Source organism: Podarcis melisellensis (genome assembly GCF_964234715.1).
Source record: "Podarcis melisellensis genome assembly, chromosome: 13".
Taxonomy (NCBI): Eukaryota; Metazoa; Chordata; class Lepidosauria; order Squamata; family Lacertidae; genus Podarcis; species Podarcis melisellensis.
This window is the reverse complement of record NC_138545.1, coordinates 15252574-15273471: the sequence shown is the minus strand read 5'-3', so window position 1 is coordinate 15273471 and position 20898 is coordinate 15252574. Positions and strand designations below refer to the sequence as shown.

The following is a 20898-nucleotide window of genomic DNA, read 5'->3' as shown; positions in this document are numbered from 1 at the left end:
TGATGTCCCTCTAGTTTTCTTAACATAATGCAATCTTACCATAATGTTAACATACTGTTGTCAGTTGGGGGAGGGTACCATTTTTGAAGGAGCCAGACAAGTTTCTTGGTGAGTTAATGGGCCCTGAGGCTCCAATACTTTGGCCACCTCATGAGAAGAGAAGACTCCCTGGAAAAGACCCTGATGTTGGGAAAGATGGAGGGCACAAGGAGAAGGGGACGACAGAGGACGAGATGGTTGGACAGTGTTCTCGAAGCTACCAACATGAGTTTGACCAAACTGCGGGAGGCAGTGGAAGACAGAAGTGCCTGGCGTGCTCTGGTCCATGGGGTCACGAAGAGTCGGACACGACTAAACAAACAATTTTTTTTTGTGTGTGTGCCTAGTCTTGTACATACCTTGAGGTGGAGTAAAAATGAAGTAAATAAATAGGTAAATATAAATAAATAGGTAATCTCATTTCCCCCCACAGCTGAAATGTTAGAGCAATGACAAACTTATATAGATTCCACTATCAATTATCTCTTTGGGCTTTTCTTCTAACATGTAAAGAGATGTGTTGTGTAATCCAGTATCACTGTCAATAAACTCTTGTCACACCATTGTGGTTTTTTTTTTAATAGTTGTGTTTCTTACTTCTATGAACATGAACTTCTCTTCAAGTTTCCACTCTTCATTAGCCACTTTTCAGCACCTAGGGGGAGAATCTACTCACTTCATTTTCATACCCAAGAAATGCAAGTTTCACACAAGTCTTTCAATGCAACTTACCAGAGTTTTCAAATATCACCTCCCCACTCAGGTATATTGCATGTACACTCGACACACTGAAAAACAAGTATTTGCAAGATTACAAATGATCCACAGAGAGTAGATTGGGAGGAGGAAACTTCACAAAGCAGTGTGCTGCTGCCAAACAATATGCCAATCTGAAACTAGCAAGATGCTCTTAGCTCCCTTTCCCTGCTGGTGTCACTCAGAACTGATTCCCTCCATACGATGATTTCTAAAACTCCTGTGGAAAACACATGTTGGTAGCAGGGATAATTAATAAAGCATTCAATATCTACTAACTCTGCCAACACTTTTTTATGTAGACAGGCCTACGTAACTGTTTAATGCAGTTGCTATAATGAGCATTATTTATGGCTTTTATGGTGTTTTAGATTTTATCGTATACACTGTTGTACACAGCCATGTTCCGTTGTACTAACTGACAATATATAAACGCTTTCCTAAATAAACGAAACAAACAATCCCCTAGTATTTCAGACCTAATTTGGGCCTAGTTGCAACTGAAGTTTTAAATCCACATCACTGGAATTTATCATTTTTTTTATCGCAGGAGAGAGAGAGAGAGAGAGAGAGAGAGAGAGAGAGAGAGAGAGAAAGTCCTACAGGGATGATTCCTGCCATTTCAGATGGAAGACAAAACATTTGTTCTCTCTTGCATCTAGTTTTCTATATGGAGGAAATTGTCTCTTGTAGAGGAGAGTTCCTTCTAGAGTTGAAATCTGACATGGTGGAGGCCCCACACAGGGCAACCATGTCATTGAGCAGGAAGCACTAGGGATGGTGCATAGCGTCTCCCAAATTGGCCTTATGTGTGCTAATCCCTGTGAGAGTCCTGGGGACTTCAAATCCATTCAGTTCGGATGACATCATAATTACTCTTGGTGGCATTATTTTTACATCACGATGGATGCAGAGCATTTTTCTGAGGACCTTTCTGGTAGGAGCTCTGTGGTAGCAGATGAGATGGAGACTGCACCATAGATGTTAACAATGCTCTTTGGGACTCATTAAGGAGTAGGAAAGAATTGCATGGTCCCGTTTTCGGAGGAGAGAAGTGCATATGGCCATAGTTCAATTTTAATATCAATATTTGCAGGCACCATGATCTCCCTGTGGTTTTAGGATCACTATGGGGCTTGGGCTTCATCCTGAAGGTCACTGAGTACCATCAATTATAGACATTTTTATGGACAGTCTTCCTTGGTTTGAGTCTTCATGCTTGCTCTTAGTGCCTGGACTCAGCCATGACTTATGCTGGGATGTGAGAAAGAAGATGGCTTTGAGCATATGCAAAGTGCCTACCCCCATTGAATGAATGAATTTATTATTTTGGTCACAGACCAGTTCCAGCTCACATACAAAATCCCCCATTGAATACTACCCCATTGAATACTGCTGCCACCCCCACATGTCTAAGGGATTCTAGGCAGGAGGTTCAGAAACTGAGCTCTCTACTCAGGTCCTGCTTATTTTCTGTTACATGGAATTTGTTCTCTCACCATTGAAAGCTAAGGTCACTTAAGCATAGTCACAGCTCCTGCCTGGCTGCTATTCTCCTGACTTTTGTGTAAAACCTAGAGAAGATCTGTTCCATCCTCTGGTGAAATGGAGCACATAAAACATGGGCTGGACTTCCTTAACATTCTAGGGAGTCATGTATTCAAAAAATCATAATAATGGAAATGTAGAGTTGGACAATAATTCACAGGACTGGAGCTTATTATGCTGGAAAATCACCCATCACTTTTTGTCTTGACATTGGTCATGGTAGGCAAAGAGATGCTTCCTGGCACTGCTGGTGTGCTCTGAGGCCTGCTATTCCCTTGAGCTCCTTATGTCGAGACTTAAAGGAGAAGGCTGAGCTGCCGGAGGAACACACAATCCTTCCTTGATCTCAAGGCAGATGAGAGACATTCTTAAGAGCGACTGTTTGGTGAAATGGAAACGCACCAATCACTGACTGTGAGTATTAGAAGATACAAGCTTAATGGGGCCATCCTTGTGGCTTAAAGTCTTAAGTAAGACAGGAAAGATATGTTTGGTAATTTTATAAGTTTGACGAAATGAGACTCATATATCAAGGCAGGTGTACATGGAATGGGAGCAGTACACAGAATGTTCTAGAAGGGATGCTGAGATGAATAAAAATATGGTTTAGATGAGATGAAAATCCGTATAAGGGCAATACTATGATCAGGCCAACCAAAATGTCATGAAATGATGTGGAGGCTTTTGAGTTCTTCAGAGCTTTTCATCAGGTAATAACAACAGCAGGGAAAGGACAAATAAATGAGGCTCATGGTGGAACAATAAAGTCTTCATGTGGTGACAGGCACAAGGGAGAATGTGAGAAAATCCAGCCGTAAATAATGAGCCAGCAACTGACCAGGAGGAAGAGGATCTAGCAGCGAGTACAGTGTTACCTCAGGTTACAGACGCTTCAGGTTACAGACTCCGCTAACCAGGAAATAGTACCTCGGGTTAAGAACTTTGCTTCAGGATGAGAACAGAAATCACGTGGCGGCGGCGAGGCAGCAGTGGGAGGCCCCATTAGCTAAAGTGGTCTTCAGGTTAAGAACAGTTTCAGGTTAAGAATGGACCTCCGGACCAAATTAAGTACTTAACCGGAGGTACGACTGTATATAAAACTATCAGTCTCCATGTTCCCTGCAGTTAGTTAACAACTCCCTGTCAAGCCCTGTGGCTACAGTACACTAGTTCCAGCTTCCACACGGGTTGCTGGCCATTGACAATATCACCACTTACATGTAATGCACAAAGAGGTTCTGACAAGTCTCAGTAATTTAAAGACCTAAAAATGACTTTGTCAGATGATCTGATCTAAAAACCAGCTAATTAAGCATTGTGTTTCTCACACTGGCCAAACATTGGTCTCTGAGAAATTCAGGTACAGGGCATGAATGTGATCATTAGGAACTAATCTTTGCTTCTCAGAGTGATAAGGCGTCTAAGCAGGGACCTCAAATTCTTGCTTAATATGACTCAAGGCTATATGCCTAACACCTTGAAAAGCAAAGAATGCCTTAACTTGTGTATGCCTGTAGCCTCCAACATGTTTACTATGTCACATTTTTGCTTTCAAACTCTTGCAGGCAAGCTCCTTGCACAGGGGAGAAATGGAGAACATCACCATGGTGACAGAATTCATCTTAATGGGCCTTTCTGATCTCCCAGCTGTCCGCTTCTCCCTCTTTGCTACCTTTTTGCTCATCTACCTGGTCACCTTGTTGGGGAATGGCACCATTCTTCTTGCCATAGGAGCTGACTCCCACTTGCACAACCCCATGTATTTCTTCCTCACTAATCTTTCCCTGCTGGACATCTGCTGCCCTACAGCTACGGTGCCTAAGATGCTGGAGAACCTCTTGTCAGAGAAAAATACCATTTCCTTTGTTGGCTGTGTGCTGCAGCTCTACTTCCTGGTAGCTTTGGCAGGGACAGAGGTCTTTCTCTTAGCTGCCATGGCTTATGACCGCTATGTGGCCATATGCAACCCTCTGCGATACACGGTTATCATGAGTAAGAAGCTTTGTCTTCAGATGGCTGCTGGTACATGGGTCACAGGGTTCCTCAACTCCTTGCTGCACACAGTCATGACTTTCACTCTACCTTATTGTAAATCTAATAGAGTTAATCAATACTACTGTGACATCCCTCCAGTCTTGGCCTTATCATGTGCTTCCACCTATGCGGCTGAGATGGTTGTCCTCATTGTTGGTGGGATTTTTGGTGTGGGGGCTTTTCTGGTGACGTTGGTATCCTACATCTACATCATCTCCACCATCCTTAGGATCCGTTCTTCCGAGGGGAAGCGCAAGGCCTTCTCCACTTGTGCCTCTCATCTTATGGTGGTGTGCCTCTTCTATGGGACGACCATCTTCACTTACATAAGGCCTTCCTCTAGCCACCATCCAGATCAAGACAGGCTGGTGAGCATGTTGTATGGGGTAATTACGCCCATGTTGAACCCCTTGATCTACAGCCTCAGGAACAAGGAGGTGAAAGGGGCTTTGAAGAGGGTCATTATTAATAAACGCCAATAAATTTGGAAGGGGGCGAATAAATGGCTAAGATACAATTATCCTATCCTATATCATTATCTACCAAAATAACCCAATCACTGAAAAAGAATAATTTAATATGTTTTAAATTACGATTGATCAGCTGACAATGACCTGCTTTGAAGTTGTCATCTGACATGAGTTTGCTCCATCTTCTACGTGTCAGCCCTTTAGATATTTGAAGATAGCTATCCTCTCCGTCCCCTATGTTTAGCCTGGAAAAGAGAAGACTGAGGAGACATGATAGCTATATTTAATTATCTAAAGGGCTGTCACATGGAAGATGGAGGAAGCTTGCTTCTTCCCTTCTCCAAATGGTAAGACCCAAACAAATGGATTCAAATTACAAGATAGGACTGTCAAACTAATTGTCAAGAAGATGTTCCTGATGGTAAGAGATATCAGGGTTGCCAATGTGGTGCCCTCCACATGGTTTTGGACTACAACTCCTATCAGTCCCATTCAGCCAGGCCAGTAGTAGAGGATTGTAGGAATGAAAAATCACAGGAGACGAGAGAGGCAGGTGCAACATGAGGCGTCTGATCTGGGCGGACCCTGGGAGTTGGAGTCTAAAACATCTGGAGGGTTTGGCAGCAAGTTGTCTATCCCTGCACTGTGCAAATATTTTAATTAATATAACCTAAAGACAGGAGTGCCTGGCGTGCTCTGGTCCGTGGGGTCACGAAAAGTCAGACACAACTAAACAACAACAGGGTGACCATTTGCCATGGGTGCTATGAGATTCCCGAATTACAGGAGAGGTTGTTGAACTAGATGACCCTCAGTCCGCCATCCAACTCTGCTATATCTAAGCATGATATCACAGTTTGAGTTTCAGATGAGGTCCAGGAAAATCCACTTTCAAAGTCCCCACTCAGCCAATCACACAATTCAACTTACCTCACAGGATTATTGTGGGGGTAAAGTGTGTCTGTGTGGTTTTGTGTATATTGCCTTGAGATGGAAGGGTGCCATAAAAATGAAGTAAATAAATCATAGAAACATGGAATCACATATGTAATCTTAATTCTTCACACTGAAATGTTAGCGGAATGACAAACATAAATAGATGCCACTATTAATTATCTGTTTGGACTTTTGATCTAACATGTTGAGATGTGTTGTGTAATCCAGTTTCACTGTCAATAAAATCTGCCACACCACTGTTTTTTTTTATAGTTGTGTTTCTTACTTTTGATCTGTGAACATGAACGTCTCTTCAACTTTCCCCTCTTCATTTATCACTTTTCAACTTCTAGGGGGGAAGACCCACTCCATTTCCAACCCCAGGAAATGCAAGTTGCACACAAGTTTTCTGATGTAAATTACTAGAGTTTTTAATCACTTCCCCACTCCAGCGTATAGAATCATGGAATTATAGAGTTGGAAGGGACCCTGAGGGTCATCTAGTCCAACGCCCTGCAATGCAGAAATCTCAGGTACAGCATCCATGACAGATGGCCACCCAACCTCTGCTTGAAAACCTCCCAGGAAGGAGAGTTCACAACCTTCTGTGGGCAACTGCTCCATGGTTGAACTCTCTTACTATTTCCATTCCACTCACAGAAAAAGTGTGACCTGCTCTGGCACTGTAGCATTCGCAAGATTACAAATGACCCACAGTGAGTAGATAAGGAGGATACTTTACTTAGCAGTGTCGCTACCAAACTATATGCAAAACTGAAACAAATCAGGCCTTCTTAGCTCCCGTTCCCTGCTGGTGTCGCTCAAAACTGACCCCCCCTCCCAACAATTTTAAAAACACTTTAAACACCGCTCACATTACAAGTATCTTGGAATGGAAGTCACCTTGGAGGTTGGGGACCTCTTGTTTCAAGAGGAGAAGAATGGGGTCTGAGGAAAGTTATCCAAAAATGCATCCAGCCCAAGTCCTGCCCTGCTTTCCTGTGCTCCTCCCACTGGTTTGAACAACAACAACACAGTGGAAAGATGTAGGTCCTGATCTTGCATGCCACCCCAAAACATGCATTTTTGGGTTCCGTGCCCAGAAAAAGCACTTTTTTGGGTGGGTGGACCCTGGTGTGGAATTGCACAAGATTATGCGGGTGGTGCTGTGGACTTGCTGATCAGAAAGTCGGTGGTTCGAATCCCCACGACGGGGTGAGCTCCTGTTGCTCAGTCCCTGCTCCTGCCAACCTAGCAGTTCAAAAGCACGTTAAAGTGCAAGTAGATAAATAGGTACCGCTCTGGTGGGAAGGTAAACGGTGTTTCCGTGTGCTGCTCTGGTTCGCCAGAAGCGGCTTAGTGATGCTGGCCACATGACCCGGAAGCTGTACACCGGCTCCCTCGGCCAATAAAGCGAGATGAGCGCCACAACACCAGAGTCGGTCACGACTGGACCTAATGGTCAGGGGCTCCTTTACCTTTATGGCAACCAAAATGGCCACTGTGGTCTTGTGATAACTAACAGGAAGATGGTGTCTGGGAAGATGGTATCCCAGATTTTGTCTTCAAGGTGTTGGAGGGTATGCATGAGGTATGAGCAAAGCCCACCAAAAAGGACCTAGTCCCTTAAACTACTGAGCTTTGTGTAAACACTGGACTAGAACAGTTCCTTACTCTGGTGAACTGGTGTACATAAAACTTTGGCCTGATTTCCTTAACATCTAGGGAGTGATATCTTGAATGACAATTATTCACAGCCCTGTAGTTTATTGTCCTGGGAAATCAGCCATCACTCTTGGTCTTGACATTGGCCATAGGGGGCAAGCAGAGATGTTTCCTGGCATTGCTTATGTGCTCTGAGGCCTGCTATTCCCTTGAGCTCCTGTTGAGGTTGAAAGGAGAAGTTTGAGCTGCCAGAGGAACAGACAATCCTTCATTGATCTCAAGGCAGATGAGAGGCATTCTGAAGAGTGACTGTTTGGAGAAATGGTAACGCACCAGTCATTGACAGTGAGTATTATTACAGTAGATACTAGCTTAATGGGGCTATCGTTGTGACAAAGATCAAGGCTTAGGGAAGACGGAAAGAGTGATGTTTCTAAATGTAGAAGTTCAAAGAAATGAGACTCATAAACTGAAGCAAGTGTACAAAGAATGAGAGTGGTAAACTGAATGTTCTAGAAGCAGTACAGTACTCTTTTCTGTGGGTAGTCAAGGGTACACAGTACTGGGACCTTCCTTCCCTCTCCTAATGTGTGGTACTTACTGTAACAACTTCATAGTGAGTACTGGCACATTTATTCCTAAAAAAAGGGAGCGCTATCTGGAAGGGATGCTCAGATGAACAGAAAAATAGTTTAGATGAGAGTGGTATAAACACATTTGTAAATCCATACGAGGGCAATATTTTATCAAGTCACCCACAATGTAATGAGTTCTTCAGAACTTTTCATCAGGCTAGATAGAACACAGGCAGGGAAGGGGAGGATGAATAAATCAGGCTGAGGGTGAAGCCACAAAGTCTTCATCTCATGAGAGGCACCAGATAGAATGAGGGAGGACATTCACATGAACTGACAGATGTGGACAGGGTTTTCTGAGACAATAATACTGCATGCAGATTGGACCTCCTGCTGTAAAAAGAAGGCACAGATTTGCTCAGCTAGGGCTTTTGTCCCCACTCACTTTTCTTGATCACCCCCTTGCCATTCGCCTTGCTTCCCATTCCCACCCCATGGAAATCTGCTTACCATGATAGGTGGTGTGGCATTGTGGCAGGGTCCATGGGACCCTGAGTTAGTTAACAACCCCCACCCCATCAAGCCCCGTAGCTACAGTATACGTGTTCCAGCTTCCACACGGGGTGCTGGCCATTGACATTATCACCACTTACATGTAATGCACAAAGAAGCTCTGACGAGTCTCAGTAATTTAAGGACCTGAAAATGACTTTGTCAGATGATCTGATCTAAGAACCATCTATATACTGTATTTTATGCTGCTTTTACAATTAAGTGTTTTAAATTTGTTGTTAGCTGCCCTGAGCCCGGTTTTTGAACCAGGAAGGGCAGGGTATAAATAAAAATTTATTTTATATTTTTATTATTATTATTATTATTATTATTATTATTATTAAGCATTGTGTTTCTCACACTGGCCAAACATTGGTCTCTGAGAAATTCAGGTACAGGGCATGAATGTGATCATTAGGAACTAATCTTTGCTTCTCAGAGTGATAAAGTGTCTGAGCAGGGACCTCAAATTCCTGCTTAGTATGACTCAAGGCTATATGCCTAAACACCTTGAAAAGCAAAGAAGGCCTTAACTTGTGTATGCCTCTAGCCTCCAACATGTTTACTTTCTCACACTTTTGCTTTCAAACTCTTCCAGGAAAGCTCCTTGCACAGGGGAGAAATGGAGAACATCACCATGGTGACAGAATTCATCTTAATGGGCCTTTCTGATCTCCCAGCTGTCCGCTTCTCCCTCTTTGCTGCCTTTTTGCTCATCTACCTGATCACCTTGTTGGGGAATGGCACCATACTTCTTGCCATAGAAGCTGACTCCCACCTGCACAACCCCATGTATTTCTTCCTCACTAATCTTTCCTTGCTGGACATCTGCTGCCCCACAGTTACAGTACCCAAGATGCTGGAGAACCTCTTGTCAGAGAGAAATACCATTTCCTTTGCTGGCTGTGTGCTGCAAGTCTACTTCCTGATAGCCTTGGCAGGGACAGAGGTCTTCCTCTTGTCTGCCATGGCTTATGACCGCTATGTGGCCATATGCAACCCTCTGCGATACATGGTCATCATGAGCAAGAAGCTTTGTCTTCAGATGGCTGCTGGTACATGGGTCACAGGGTTCCTCCACTCTTTGCTGCACACGGTAATGACTTTCACTCTACCTTTCTGTACATCCAATAGAGTCAATCAATACTACTGTGACATCCCTCCAGTCTTGGCCTTATCATGTGCTTCCACCTATGTGGCTGAGATGGTAGTCTTCATTGTTGGTGGGATTTTGGGTGTGGGGGCTTTTATGGTGACGCTGGTCTCCTACATCCACATCATCTCCACCATCCTTAGGATCCGTTCTTCCGATGGGAAACACAAGGCCTTCTCCACTTGTGCCTCCCATCTAATTGTGGTGTGCCTCTTCTATGGGACAATCCTCTTCACTTACTTAAGGCCTTCCTCCAGCCACCATCCAGACCAGGATAGGATGGTGAGCATGTTGTATGGGGTGATTACCCCCATGTTGAACCCCTTGATCTACAGTCTCAGAAATAAGGAGGTGAAAGGGGCTTTGAAGAGGGTCATTGTTCACAAACGCCTCTAAAGCTGGAAGCGGGGGGGGGGGGGGTGGAGTGGGTGATGGTGGTGGTGGAAGATGTGGCTAAGATACAATGACCCTATCCTACACCATTTTCTACTAAAGTAACCCAAACTCTGAAAAAGAACAGAAATTGATGATCTATTTTAAATTACAATCAATCAGCACTGACCACGAGCCCCTTTGTCACCTGACATTATAATGACCCCTACACCATTGGGTAGTTCTCCATCCAGTCTTTGGGCTGAAAACAGTTCCCCCATACTTGAATTATGTGATTCAAAGAAATTGCACTGCTAGATTCCCTTTTACCATGCAGGCTTTGTCTCTCCACCCCCCCAGCAACACTGAATGGAGTCTTATGTCCCGAGCACTCCAAATGGTGTCTAAGATATGTGTCCTAGACCAGAGGTCAGGTAAATGGCGACTTTTGTTAGGACCTATTCTATGGCTCTGGAACGCTTTCCCCAGGGAAGCCAACCTTGATGCCTTTTGACTCCCTTTTTATTCTGCCAGCCATTTTAGATCTCTTTTAGTTTTTTATTTGGTGGCCATTCTCCCCCTGCTCTGTTCCTGTTCCTTATTTTACATTGCTGAATTTTCTTTTTTCTTTTGGCTACCCTTGGAGGCTGCTACATGAGGAGCAGGGTATGAATCTCTAGAATCATCTACAAGTAATTAGAGAACTTTATTTCACTTGCTCATATTCCTCTTGTACCAATCTTGAGGTCATTTGGCTGATTCTCAGCTTAGCTGGGCTCCACTGGCATTAAATCTCCAACCCCAGCTCAGCCAAAAATATGCTGATGCAGTCAGCTCATCCTGGCTCAGCAGAAGCTGGCTGAGCTGAGGCCGGTGTAGTTCCCCAAATGGAGAGTTCTTGGGGCACGGCAAAAAAAAGAACAGAACAATACAATACAATACAATACAATACTATACAATACAATACAATACAATACAATACTATACAATACAATACAAAAACACTACATAACACTGACACATTAAACTAACATAACCAAAGAAAACAGTTTAAAACACATCAAACAATTTCAGTATCTTATCTTTCATTCACTTATTTCCACGACCTCCTCACACCTTCCTTTTTGTATTCCAGTTCTATTAGTTGTTTCAGCAATTCCTTTCCATCTTCCTCTGTTTTCTATCCTATAATTATCTTAACACATTCTAACCTTATTTTTCCTTTAATATTCTATTAATCTATTTATACTTAATTCCTTATAACATTTCTACTAAAGCCATATCACTTCATTCCAACATTCTTCTAGCATTCATTAATTTTACAATGTTTCTGTAAATAGTCTTTAAACTTTTTCCAGTCTTCTTCCACCGACTCTTCTCCCTGGTCTTGGATTCTGCCAGTCATTTCCGCCAGTTCCATATAGTCCATCAACTTCATCTGCCATTCTTCCCTGGTGGGTAGATCTTGTGTCTTCCAATACTTCACGATGAGTATTCTTGCTGCTGTTGTTGCATACATAAAAAAAGTTCTATCCTTCTTTAGCACCAATTGGCCGACCATGCCCAGGAGAAAGGCCTCTGGTTTCTTCAGGAAGGTATATTTAAATACCTTTTTCATTTCATTATAAATCATCTCCCAGAATGTCTTAATCCTTGGCCATGTCCACCAAAGGTGAAAGAATGTACATTACATTTCCAACATTTATTGTCGGGCAGATGGTAAATTTTTTCAAGCTTGACTGGTGTCATGTACCACCTATAAATCATTTTCATTAAATTTTCTCTTAGGGCATTACATGCCGTGAATTTCATACCTGTGGTCCATAACTGTTCCCAGTCAGCCATCATTATGTTATTCAGTTTATAATTTTGACCCCCACTCCACATAGAGACAGAGACTTTTCTCCTGTATTTCTGCACTTGAAGTGAAGTATGTAACTCAATAAATGAATGTTCTCTCTCTTTTAAGCCCAAGTACTTTCAATTTGCATGTTTATCTTGAACTAAGCTATGCGAGTCCTTATTTGGTGAACATTTGGACCAGTGAATATTTCTTTTTTTAAATGTTAGGGTTTTTTTACTGACACCCTGCTGAGTGTCATATTTATTTTACGTTTTTTTAGAAAAATCAATTAAAATTATTGATTAAAAAGATGCACAAACGGTGGGTTGTGTGCTTTACTATTAAGCTCAAGCCCATTATTCATTAAAATGATTTTTTTCACTTCCGGACTTCAATATATTTAAGGTTCTTGTACAAGATGATTCATCTGCTGTTGTGAATCCTCAACACTGGATAGCTGAAAGTGTTCCACTTCTGAAACACAGAAGTTGCAATTTTAGTTGACTTGAACACTCAGCTTCCACAAGTGTTCATCATTATATTATTTATCCCTTTGGAAGAGATAAAAGGGGTGGGTGGGTATTTGAAGAGACAATAGATGAGAAAAAAAGTTACATCTGTTGTGTTTAGAAGTCCTTTACTTTAGCAGCTCATCTTCACATCCTGTGTCTACTGGTTCCATGGAAACAATAATAAAGATAATTAATAATGCTGGCCTGGCTGGTACATATTGTCTTTGGCTTGATAGGGCTTACATGAGCAGTTTTCTTTACTTTCTTTGTTAAAAGAATTCATATATACTGCCTTTCAGTTCGGAAAGAAATACCAAGGCGATTCACCAACAAAACAACAACAGCAACAAAACCAACACAATAAAATAACATTCAAGTGTGAGTCACAACAAGCAGGAACAGCAGGAATCGGTATAAGGAAACTGCCCAGGTAAACTGGTACAAATTCAAATGCTATCAGAAGCAATCCACAGCTGCAGCCTGCCTGAGGTCCTTGGGGGCATCATTCCACAAGGTAGAGGCCACCACAGGTTTAAAGCATGGTGGAGAACTTGTGCTCAATGTACCAAATGTGGTTCTTGGGACTCTCCCCAGTACACAGCCCTCACAGGCCCTGTGACACTCTCTCCTTGGGTGCTTTTGCCTGGCTGAAATGTGTCCTTGAACTGTGAAAATGGCTCTTCTTGCCTGGACGAAGAGAAGCATTTGCATGGGGTAGTGTTGAACCTTCTTTGTGTCTGAAATGCAGTCTGTGGCACAAAGGTGCTCAGCTCCTCTATTGCTCCACCTGCTTTTGCTTCTGGCCCCACCCATCATTGGCACACGGCCCCTAGAATGCTGCCCAAAAGTGAATTTGGCTGTTGGGCTGAAGAAGTTTTTCCAACCTTGGTTTTAGAATCTCTGTATGTGACATATCCTTGTACTGTGGTACCTCGGGTTACATACGGTTCAGGTTACAGACTCCGCTAACCCAGAAATAGTACCTCGGGTTAAGAACTTTGCTTCAGGATGAGAACAGAAATTGTGCGGCACAGCAGCAGTGGGAGGCCCCATTAGCTAAAGTGGTGTCTCAGGTTAAGAACAGTTTAAGGTTAAGAACGGACCTCTGGAACGAATTAAGTACGTAACCAGAGGTACCACTGTACAGTTTAATGTTGTCTGGAAGGCACAAGTTCCAAATCTCTACTCTAAGATGACTATTACCACCAGTCCAGGGTCTGGGGTATATCTTCTCATGTGTACAATGCAGACACCTTTTCCCCAGCATTTGAACCCTGAATTACCAATGTTTTGTTCAACTTCCCATACTGCTGAAGTAACTTGAGAAGTACCACAATCACCCTAACAGCCTTCCCCGATTTGGTACCTTCCACATGTTTTGGACTCCAACTCCCATCAAGCCTATCCAGCATGGCCAGTGGTTAGGGATGATGGTAACTGTAGTTTTATATTGTGAATCACCCTGAGATCTATGGGTATAGGGCCATATACAAATAATAATAATAATAATAATAATAATAATAATAATAATAATAATATAGTTCAAATCATCAGGAGGACTCCAGATTGGCAAAGATGTCCTAATTCATGCCAAGATTATGAAACACAAGTTTCTTGAAGGCCCCTTTTACTTCTTTGTTCCGGAGGCTGTAAATGATAGGATTAAACATTGGCGTGACAACGGTGTACATGACAGATATTGCCTTATGGAAGCCTGGGGACTGATTTTTTTGTAGGTATCACATACATGATCATGATGGTCCCATAATATAAGCTCACCACTAAGAGGTGGGAAGCACATGTTGAAAAGGCCTTTTGTCTCCCTGTGGAGGAGGCAATTCTCAAAATGGCTGACAGGATGTAAACATACGAGACGATGATGAACCCAAAGGGCCCTATAGTCACAATGGAGCAGGAGATAAGGACAGTCATCTCTGCCAGGATGCTTTTTCTGCAGGAGAGTTTGATCCACATCACAAATAAAATGGTCGATTTCATTGGGACCACAAAAAAGCATTGTGGACACTGTCCCAACGGCTAGGGAAGACACCGAGAAGCCAGTTAACCAGGAAGCAATTGCTAGCTAGAGGCAGACATTGAAGTTCATGATGGTCCTGTAGCTAAGCGGTTTGCATATGGCTAAGTAGCGATCAAATGCCATGATTGCGAGCAGTAAGCATTTGTTGCAAGTCAAACCGCTGTATAGTAAGATCTGTGTGAGGCATCCATGGAGAAACAGAATTTTGAGATGCAGGTGAATTAAACTCCAGCCTCATAATGTTTTGCCAAAAGCTGGCCCTTCCAAAGGAATATGATATCTTTTAAAGAAGGGGTCAGGGGGGAAATTTTCATCCAAAGGGCTGCATTCCACTGTGGGCAACCTTCCAGGGGCCAGATGCAAGTGATAGGCAGGTCAAGAGATGAAAGTGATCTGCGTAATGGATATGAATCTTATCTTTGTACTGTCAGTGGCATTCCAGTCACACAAGACACAAAGGTTTCTTCTATACACATGCACACCACACTTCAGCCAGCATTATCATTACACTTCAAGGTCACATTCTGGCCAGGGAAAAGTGCTTGAGAGGGTTCAAACATGGGAACCTGAGCCAAGTGGCCTGGGGAGGGATGTATGGCCTGGGGAAAGCACTGAAGGCCATATGGAGGTGCCTGAGATCCCTCACTCCTCTCTTCAAGACAAATACAAGGGTTGTATCTAGTGCTGGTCCAACTCAAAGTAGAGCCATTGTAGTCAGTGGACATGAAAAACTTTGGTTCCTTCATTTCAATGGGTCTCCTCTGAGTAGGACTTAGGTGGCCACAGTCCTAAGTAGCCAGACGTCTTAAGCTACAGTTCTGTAAATGAGTAATTTAAGAAGCACTTTATTCAAAGCATTCTGCACCTCCCTGTTTCTCAGGCTATATATAAGGGGATTGAGCAATGGGGTCAGGACTATGTAGAAGAGAGAAAAGACCTTGTTCCAATCTTGCATTGCATCCGTTCTTGGTAACAGGTAGACAATAATGATCGTGCCATAGAAGATGGACACTACCATGAGGTGAGAGGAGCAGGTAGAGAAGGCCTTTTGCTTTCCAACAGTGGACGGGATTCTCAGAATGGCTCGTATGATAGAACTGTAGGAAGCCAGAGTTAAAACAAAGGGTGGCAGGGAACAAAGGCCTGCCAGAAGAGTAGTTATCAGCTCCATCATGTGGGTGTCGCTGCAAGACAGCTTCAACAATGGGCTGTAGTCACAAAAGAAATGGTCAATTGTGTTGGGACCGCAGAAGGTTAATTGCTGGATTAAACATATTGTTAGGTTAATAACCAGCAAACTGCTTACCCAAGCCCCTGCCACTAGCTGAACGCAAGTTTTGCCATCCATAACAATCACATAGAGCAACGGCTTGCATATTGCCACATACCTATCATAAGACATGGCAGCCAAGAGATAACACTCTGCAACTACCAGGAAACCAAAAATATAAAACTGTGTCATGCAGCCTGCCACAGAAATGACTTTGCCCTGGTAGAGGATGAGGCCAGCTAGCATCTTGGGCATAATGTTGGAACTGTAGCAGATCTCTAAGCAAGACAGATTTCCCAAGAAGAAGTACATGGGTGTGTGAAGGTTGTGGTCCGATACCACCAGTACAATGAGGAGGATGTTGCCCACCATGGTCACAATGTAGATCACTAGGAAGATGAAGAAGAAGAGGAGATCCAGACGACCCAAATTCCCAAATCCCAGCAAGAGAAATTCAGTAATGATTGTATGGTTTCCAAAGTCTGTTGGATTCATGGTGGTAGCTTGAACCTAGGAAGATCATGTGAACATATGAACGTAACCTAGACCAGGGGCAAAGAACCTGTAACTCTCTGAATACTACAACTCTTATCAGCCCTGACAATTGGCCAAGTTGTTTGAGGCTGATGGGAGTTGGAGTCCAACAGCACCTAAAAGGTGGTGGACTCCCCAGCACAGCCTTAAACTTTCAGTCCATCTAGCCCGGTATTATTGACTCTGACAGTGGACTTCTAAGGTCTCAGGTACATGCCTTTCCAACTATCTTACCAGCAATCATTTGTAACTGGTGATACCAGTTATTGAACCCATAGCCTTCTGTATGCAATGCATGGATTCTACAAGGATTCTGCACACAACTCCCATCACCCCTAGCTAGCAAGGCCAGAGCTCAGGGATGATGGGAATTGTAGTCCAACAACATCTGGGGACCCGCAGGTTGAGAACTGCTGGTGTACATGGTTCAACACTTGCATTGCATAGGCTCTGACTGCATATCAAAGGAATGAGTAAGTGGGTTAACATAAATAGAATTATTCAAGGTTGGTGTCCTAGAGTGGGGACTGGCAACAAAATGTGCTCATGTTCAGAATCATTCCATTGGCCAACCCACCTGGTTTTCCATCCCCCACCCCTGGTCCAACAATACTCCATGGTCACAGAGCATGCACAGTCTTAATTGGACTATTTGCAATGGTCCCTACTTGGGTTTTTTCCTAAAAAAATAAATTGTAGCTTTAGAAAAACCTTGAGGCTCCCCCGAGCCTCCTGATACCTCCCTCTTATGTGCAGATGGTATAATTTTGACAAGTGCTCAGCAAAATGAGAGCGCTTTTTGTATATATGATGAATTTTAGCATTGTTTCTGCTTTGTTTGTTTTTGTAAATAAGGAGGAAGTAGCTAGTCCTCAAGGTGCATACCTGGTAAGCTACTGAAAGGGGGCTGAGCTTCGGGGGTCAGGGTTTCGTATGAACATATGAGGCTACCTGTTACAGAATCAAACTGTTAGTCCATCTAGTATTGTCCACAGGCTCTCTGAGAACTCAGGCAAACTCCACAACATCTGCTACCTGACATCAGGTTCCAAGCAGGCAGGGGCACTTGAGAAGAGTATGAAGACCAGGGACATTCCTCTAGGTGAGATAGAGAGGCCTCCTGGAGAGCTACATTCATCCCCCAGGCCTGAGGTTCTCCTCCCCTGCTCCATACTTAACTGAGACACTCAACCCTCCCCATAACTAGCAGTAGTTAAATAACCTACCCATAAATTATCAAGCAGCCACAAATGCATTTGATTAACAGAGGATGCAGAATTCAACCTTACTTGCTGTGGAAGAATGCCCAGCCCTGATCACAAGACTGGAGGCAAAAGAACCCTTAACTTGGAAGACAGGAACACCCAAAAGTCAGATCACACAATGCAGTCTGCTCTATGCCACAGTTTGTTCCATTTCATCAGGATCCTCTTTCACCCTTGACCCTTCATTCATCACATATGCCCTTCCTTTCAAGGAAAGTCTACAGCTGTGTCCTTCCCAGTCTTGGATCCCAACTAATTCTGCATTCTCTTCTCAAGCCACACAAACACCGTTCTCACAGCATTCTGAGTCACACATATGGTGCCAGTGTGGTGTAGTGCTGGGCTAGTACCTGAGAGCCCAGGGTTCAAATCCTCATTCAGCTGTTACACTCACTGGTGACCTTAGGCCAGTCGCCATCTCTCGGTCTAACCTACCACAGGATAATATGGAGAGAGGAAGAATCATGAACACCACCTTGAGCTCCTTGGAGAACAGGTGGGATATATATTCTCTCTCTCTCTCTCTCTCTCTCTCTCTCTCTCTCTCTCTCTCTCTCTCTCTCTCTCTCTCTCTTACACACACACACACACACACACACACACACACAGAGAGAGAGAGAGAGAGAGACAGTGCTTGTTCAACAAGTGTCACTTCTGAAAGGAGGATCTTAATATGATTGATGATTGGATCTTGGAGTGTAGGGGGAGAAACTCACCCACATCAGAGTTGTTTTCGCATGTCTTTGCCTGATGTGCTTGACTTCAGCTCATATCTCAAGATCTTAACCATTACACAAGAAAATGAAAAGCATGTGTGGGGGGTTGGAGGTTCTTAGTTGTCTTTTCCTGCTGAGATGTACTTTGTGGAGAAGAACTGAAGATGAATTGCATCAGAAGTCAAAAAACCACAAACGCCTTAGATAGATGCAGATGGGATGAGAGGCACAGGCGGTGACGAAACAAGGCTGTGCATTTTTCAAAACCCACCTGATGATTCACTCACAATCAGTAAATATCCATTCCTGCCTGCTTTTGTCACTGGGTTCCTGTGACATTATCTCCTTATGGAGCCATTAGCTATATCTTCCTTCAACGACTTGCGCAGTTCTGTCCCTAATTTCCAGATCCTTCACCAGTCTGATCTTTTTGTCTGCTACTATATTCTCCAGGGTGCAATTTTCATCCTTCTGGTCTTAGAAGTGTGGCTCTCGCTTACTGCCAAAGGACTTCTCCAAGCTTCGCCAATCTTCTTTAGGCTTCATTCTCCTTAATAGTCTCAGGAAAGGGAAACTATTTGTATTTCTTCCCCTCAAGCAATTCCTCCTTCTGACTCATTATTTCCCTCACTTTCCACAGGGGATACGAAAGCACACTTTAAGGGCATTTCTAGAACACAAGGAGACAAGAACTTCTTTTCGCACAAGGACTATTTGCTTGGCAAGTACCCTCCCTCCCTCCTTGTGAAATGAAGACACCAGACACATTATTTAAGGTTAATGGGCGTAAAAGGCCACAACTTTATTGATTACAGGAATTGAAAGGTATTGGCGCCCGAGGATTCCCCTGCTCTTGCGGGGGCTGAGAACCAGCCCCCGCGTGCGTGGGGAGGGCGTGGGCCCACAACCCCACCTCCTCTCTAGCTCGGAAGTGGCTTTCCCCTTGTGGGAAACCTTCCCATGACAGCAGTGGCAAGAGGTGAAAAATAGGCAGAGCAACTGATGGGACTTTGAACTTTCTACAGTATGCTGCATTCCAGCAATGCAATCATCAAAGGTTTAGAATACAAACACATCCATGCACGCAAACAACAGAGATCATCACTGTTCAATAACAAACCTGAGTCTGGAAAAAGCATTCAAAGAGGATGCAGAGTAGGGCCAACCAAAAGTGTGGCCTGGAGGAAAGTCATGGGGATAGTCCAAAGCACAACTAAGGGTACAACAATATGCCAGAGATCTGGGAGACCATGTTGCTTGAGCTCCGAACTTCAATGTCTAAAATCCCTGAGATCACGTTAATGGTAGCCAAATTCTGTGCGATTGCCATAAAACTTAGGGAACAAGCTGTGCTATCATAATGATTAAGGCCTTAAATGATAATTTTAGGTTATATGTTGGTGACTAAGTTTTAATTTATATATTTTTAAACTGTTGCTATATCTGTATTGTCCCTGTTATACCTAACTGCAAATTCAAATGTATCTCTCGTGTTTAATGACTTCCTTGATATTGTATGTGGGCTGGAACTGGTCTGTGACCAAAATAATAAAAATTTGTGTTGCCTGAGCAAAGTTCTGTTGAAATAAGAAGCCAGTTATATGTCTTCCTGCCTTGGGGGATCCAGTGGCCTGGAAATAAGGAGTGAGTCTAGGACCTCAGGGTGCATCACTGAGAAGCTGTTACCTGCAGCTCAGTGGCTCACCACACGAGGCAGTATCCACAGATCCCAACAGCTCCTAACCCAGTATTAAGGCATTTCTTCCCATTGCAGTGGCCTGGCTCCTAGAAGATGAAAAGTTAAATACATAACTGGTCACCATTTGCAGCAAAACACCAGGACACAGATATTATGTTAATGTTATTGGGCAAATTTTGGCCACAACATTATTGATTCAGACTGTGAGCAGTATTCACTTAGGCATTGAATGGACCCGACTATATGACTCCTGCCCATTGCGCAGGCATTGAATGGACCCGACTATATGACTCCTGCCCATTGCGCAGGGAGTCCACCGGAAGGGGGAGCCCTGTCAATGCAGACCAACTCAAGCTCCCGCCGGCTGGGCGATGACGTGGCCAGGATCCCCCGGGCAACGTGGGACTTTGTCCCCCCGTCCCGGAGGAGAGGGGGTGGCCACACAACTCCTCCCCACAGTAAAGTGGAGCGGACTTCCCAGCTGCAGTGCAGAGCCTTCCTGAACCGAGGAATCAACCAATGCCAACGGCATACCCTCTTTGAGTTCGATTTTCCCTAACATGTAGTTATGCTCTTATGCATCATAGGGAATAAATAATACAGGTAAGCCCCAATTTGCATGGGGGTTGTGTTCCTAGCCCCCCGTGCATTGGGAGAGTGCGCATAAGCCCTATTCCACACACACCCCGTTCCACCCCTTGTCCTGCTCCCATTCTTCCAAGTCCAAAACGACCTGCATGTTGGTGGTTACATGTCAATTGAACGCATGCAAAATGGTCACTGCTGTAAAGCAGAGTGGTGTAATGGCTAGAGTGTCAGACTAACACCTGGGAGACCAGGGTTCAAATCCCCACTCAGCAATGAAGCTCACTGTGTGACTTTGGGCACTATCTCTAACTTAACCCCACAGATTTGTTGTGA

General features: G+C 43.8%; 2 protein-coding genes and 1 pseudogene across 6 annotated transcripts; 1 reads left to right on the top strand and 2 right to left on the bottom strand.

The window, feature by feature from the left end:
* Positions 1 to 1705: 1705 nt before the first annotated feature.
* LOC309355175 (olfactory receptor 5V1-like) lies at positions 1706 to 10131 on the top strand. 4 transcript variants are annotated; one of them, XM_081885746.1, is made up of 3 exons: positions 1706 to 1732; positions 2567 to 2757; positions 3909 to 5310. In XM_081885746.1, exons 2-3 carry the CDS (start codon positions 2734 to 2736, stop codon positions 4857 to 4859), a joined length of 975 nt encoding a protein of 324 aa, XP_081741872.1. In that variant the 5' UTR covers positions 1706 to 1732; positions 2567 to 2733; the 3' UTR covers positions 4860 to 5310. The 4 variants fall into 4 exon arrangements, with proteins under 4 accessions (XP_081741872.1, XP_081741874.1, XP_081741871.1 ...); XM_081885748.1 differs by lacking the exons at positions 1706 to 1732; positions 3909 to 5310 and adding exons at positions 1738 to 1849; positions 9174 to 10131; XM_081885745.1 differs by lacking the exon at positions 1706 to 1732 and adding an exon at positions 1738 to 1849.
* Positions 10132 to 14035: 3904 nt separating this feature from the next.
* Positions 14036 to 14969, bottom strand: LOC309354737 (olfactory receptor 10A7-like; annotated as a pseudogene). The gene is made up of 2 exons: positions 14919 to 14969; positions 14036 to 14667 (listed from the first exon to the last, which is right to left on the bottom strand). The product of its transcript is annotated as an olfactory receptor 10A7-like (transcript).
* A 329-nt stretch (positions 14970 to 15298) lies between these two features.
* Positions 15299 to 16234, bottom strand: LOC309354736 (olfactory receptor 11A1-like; the record flags this gene model as incomplete). Its single annotated transcript, XM_081884998.1, has 1 exon — positions 15299 to 16234. The coding sequence occupies exon 1, from the start codon at positions 16133 to 16135 to the stop codon at positions 15299 to 15301; it is 837 nt and encodes a 278-aa protein (XP_081741124.1). The 5' UTR covers positions 16136 to 16234.
* Between the last annotated feature and the right edge of the window lie 4664 nt (positions 16235 to 20898).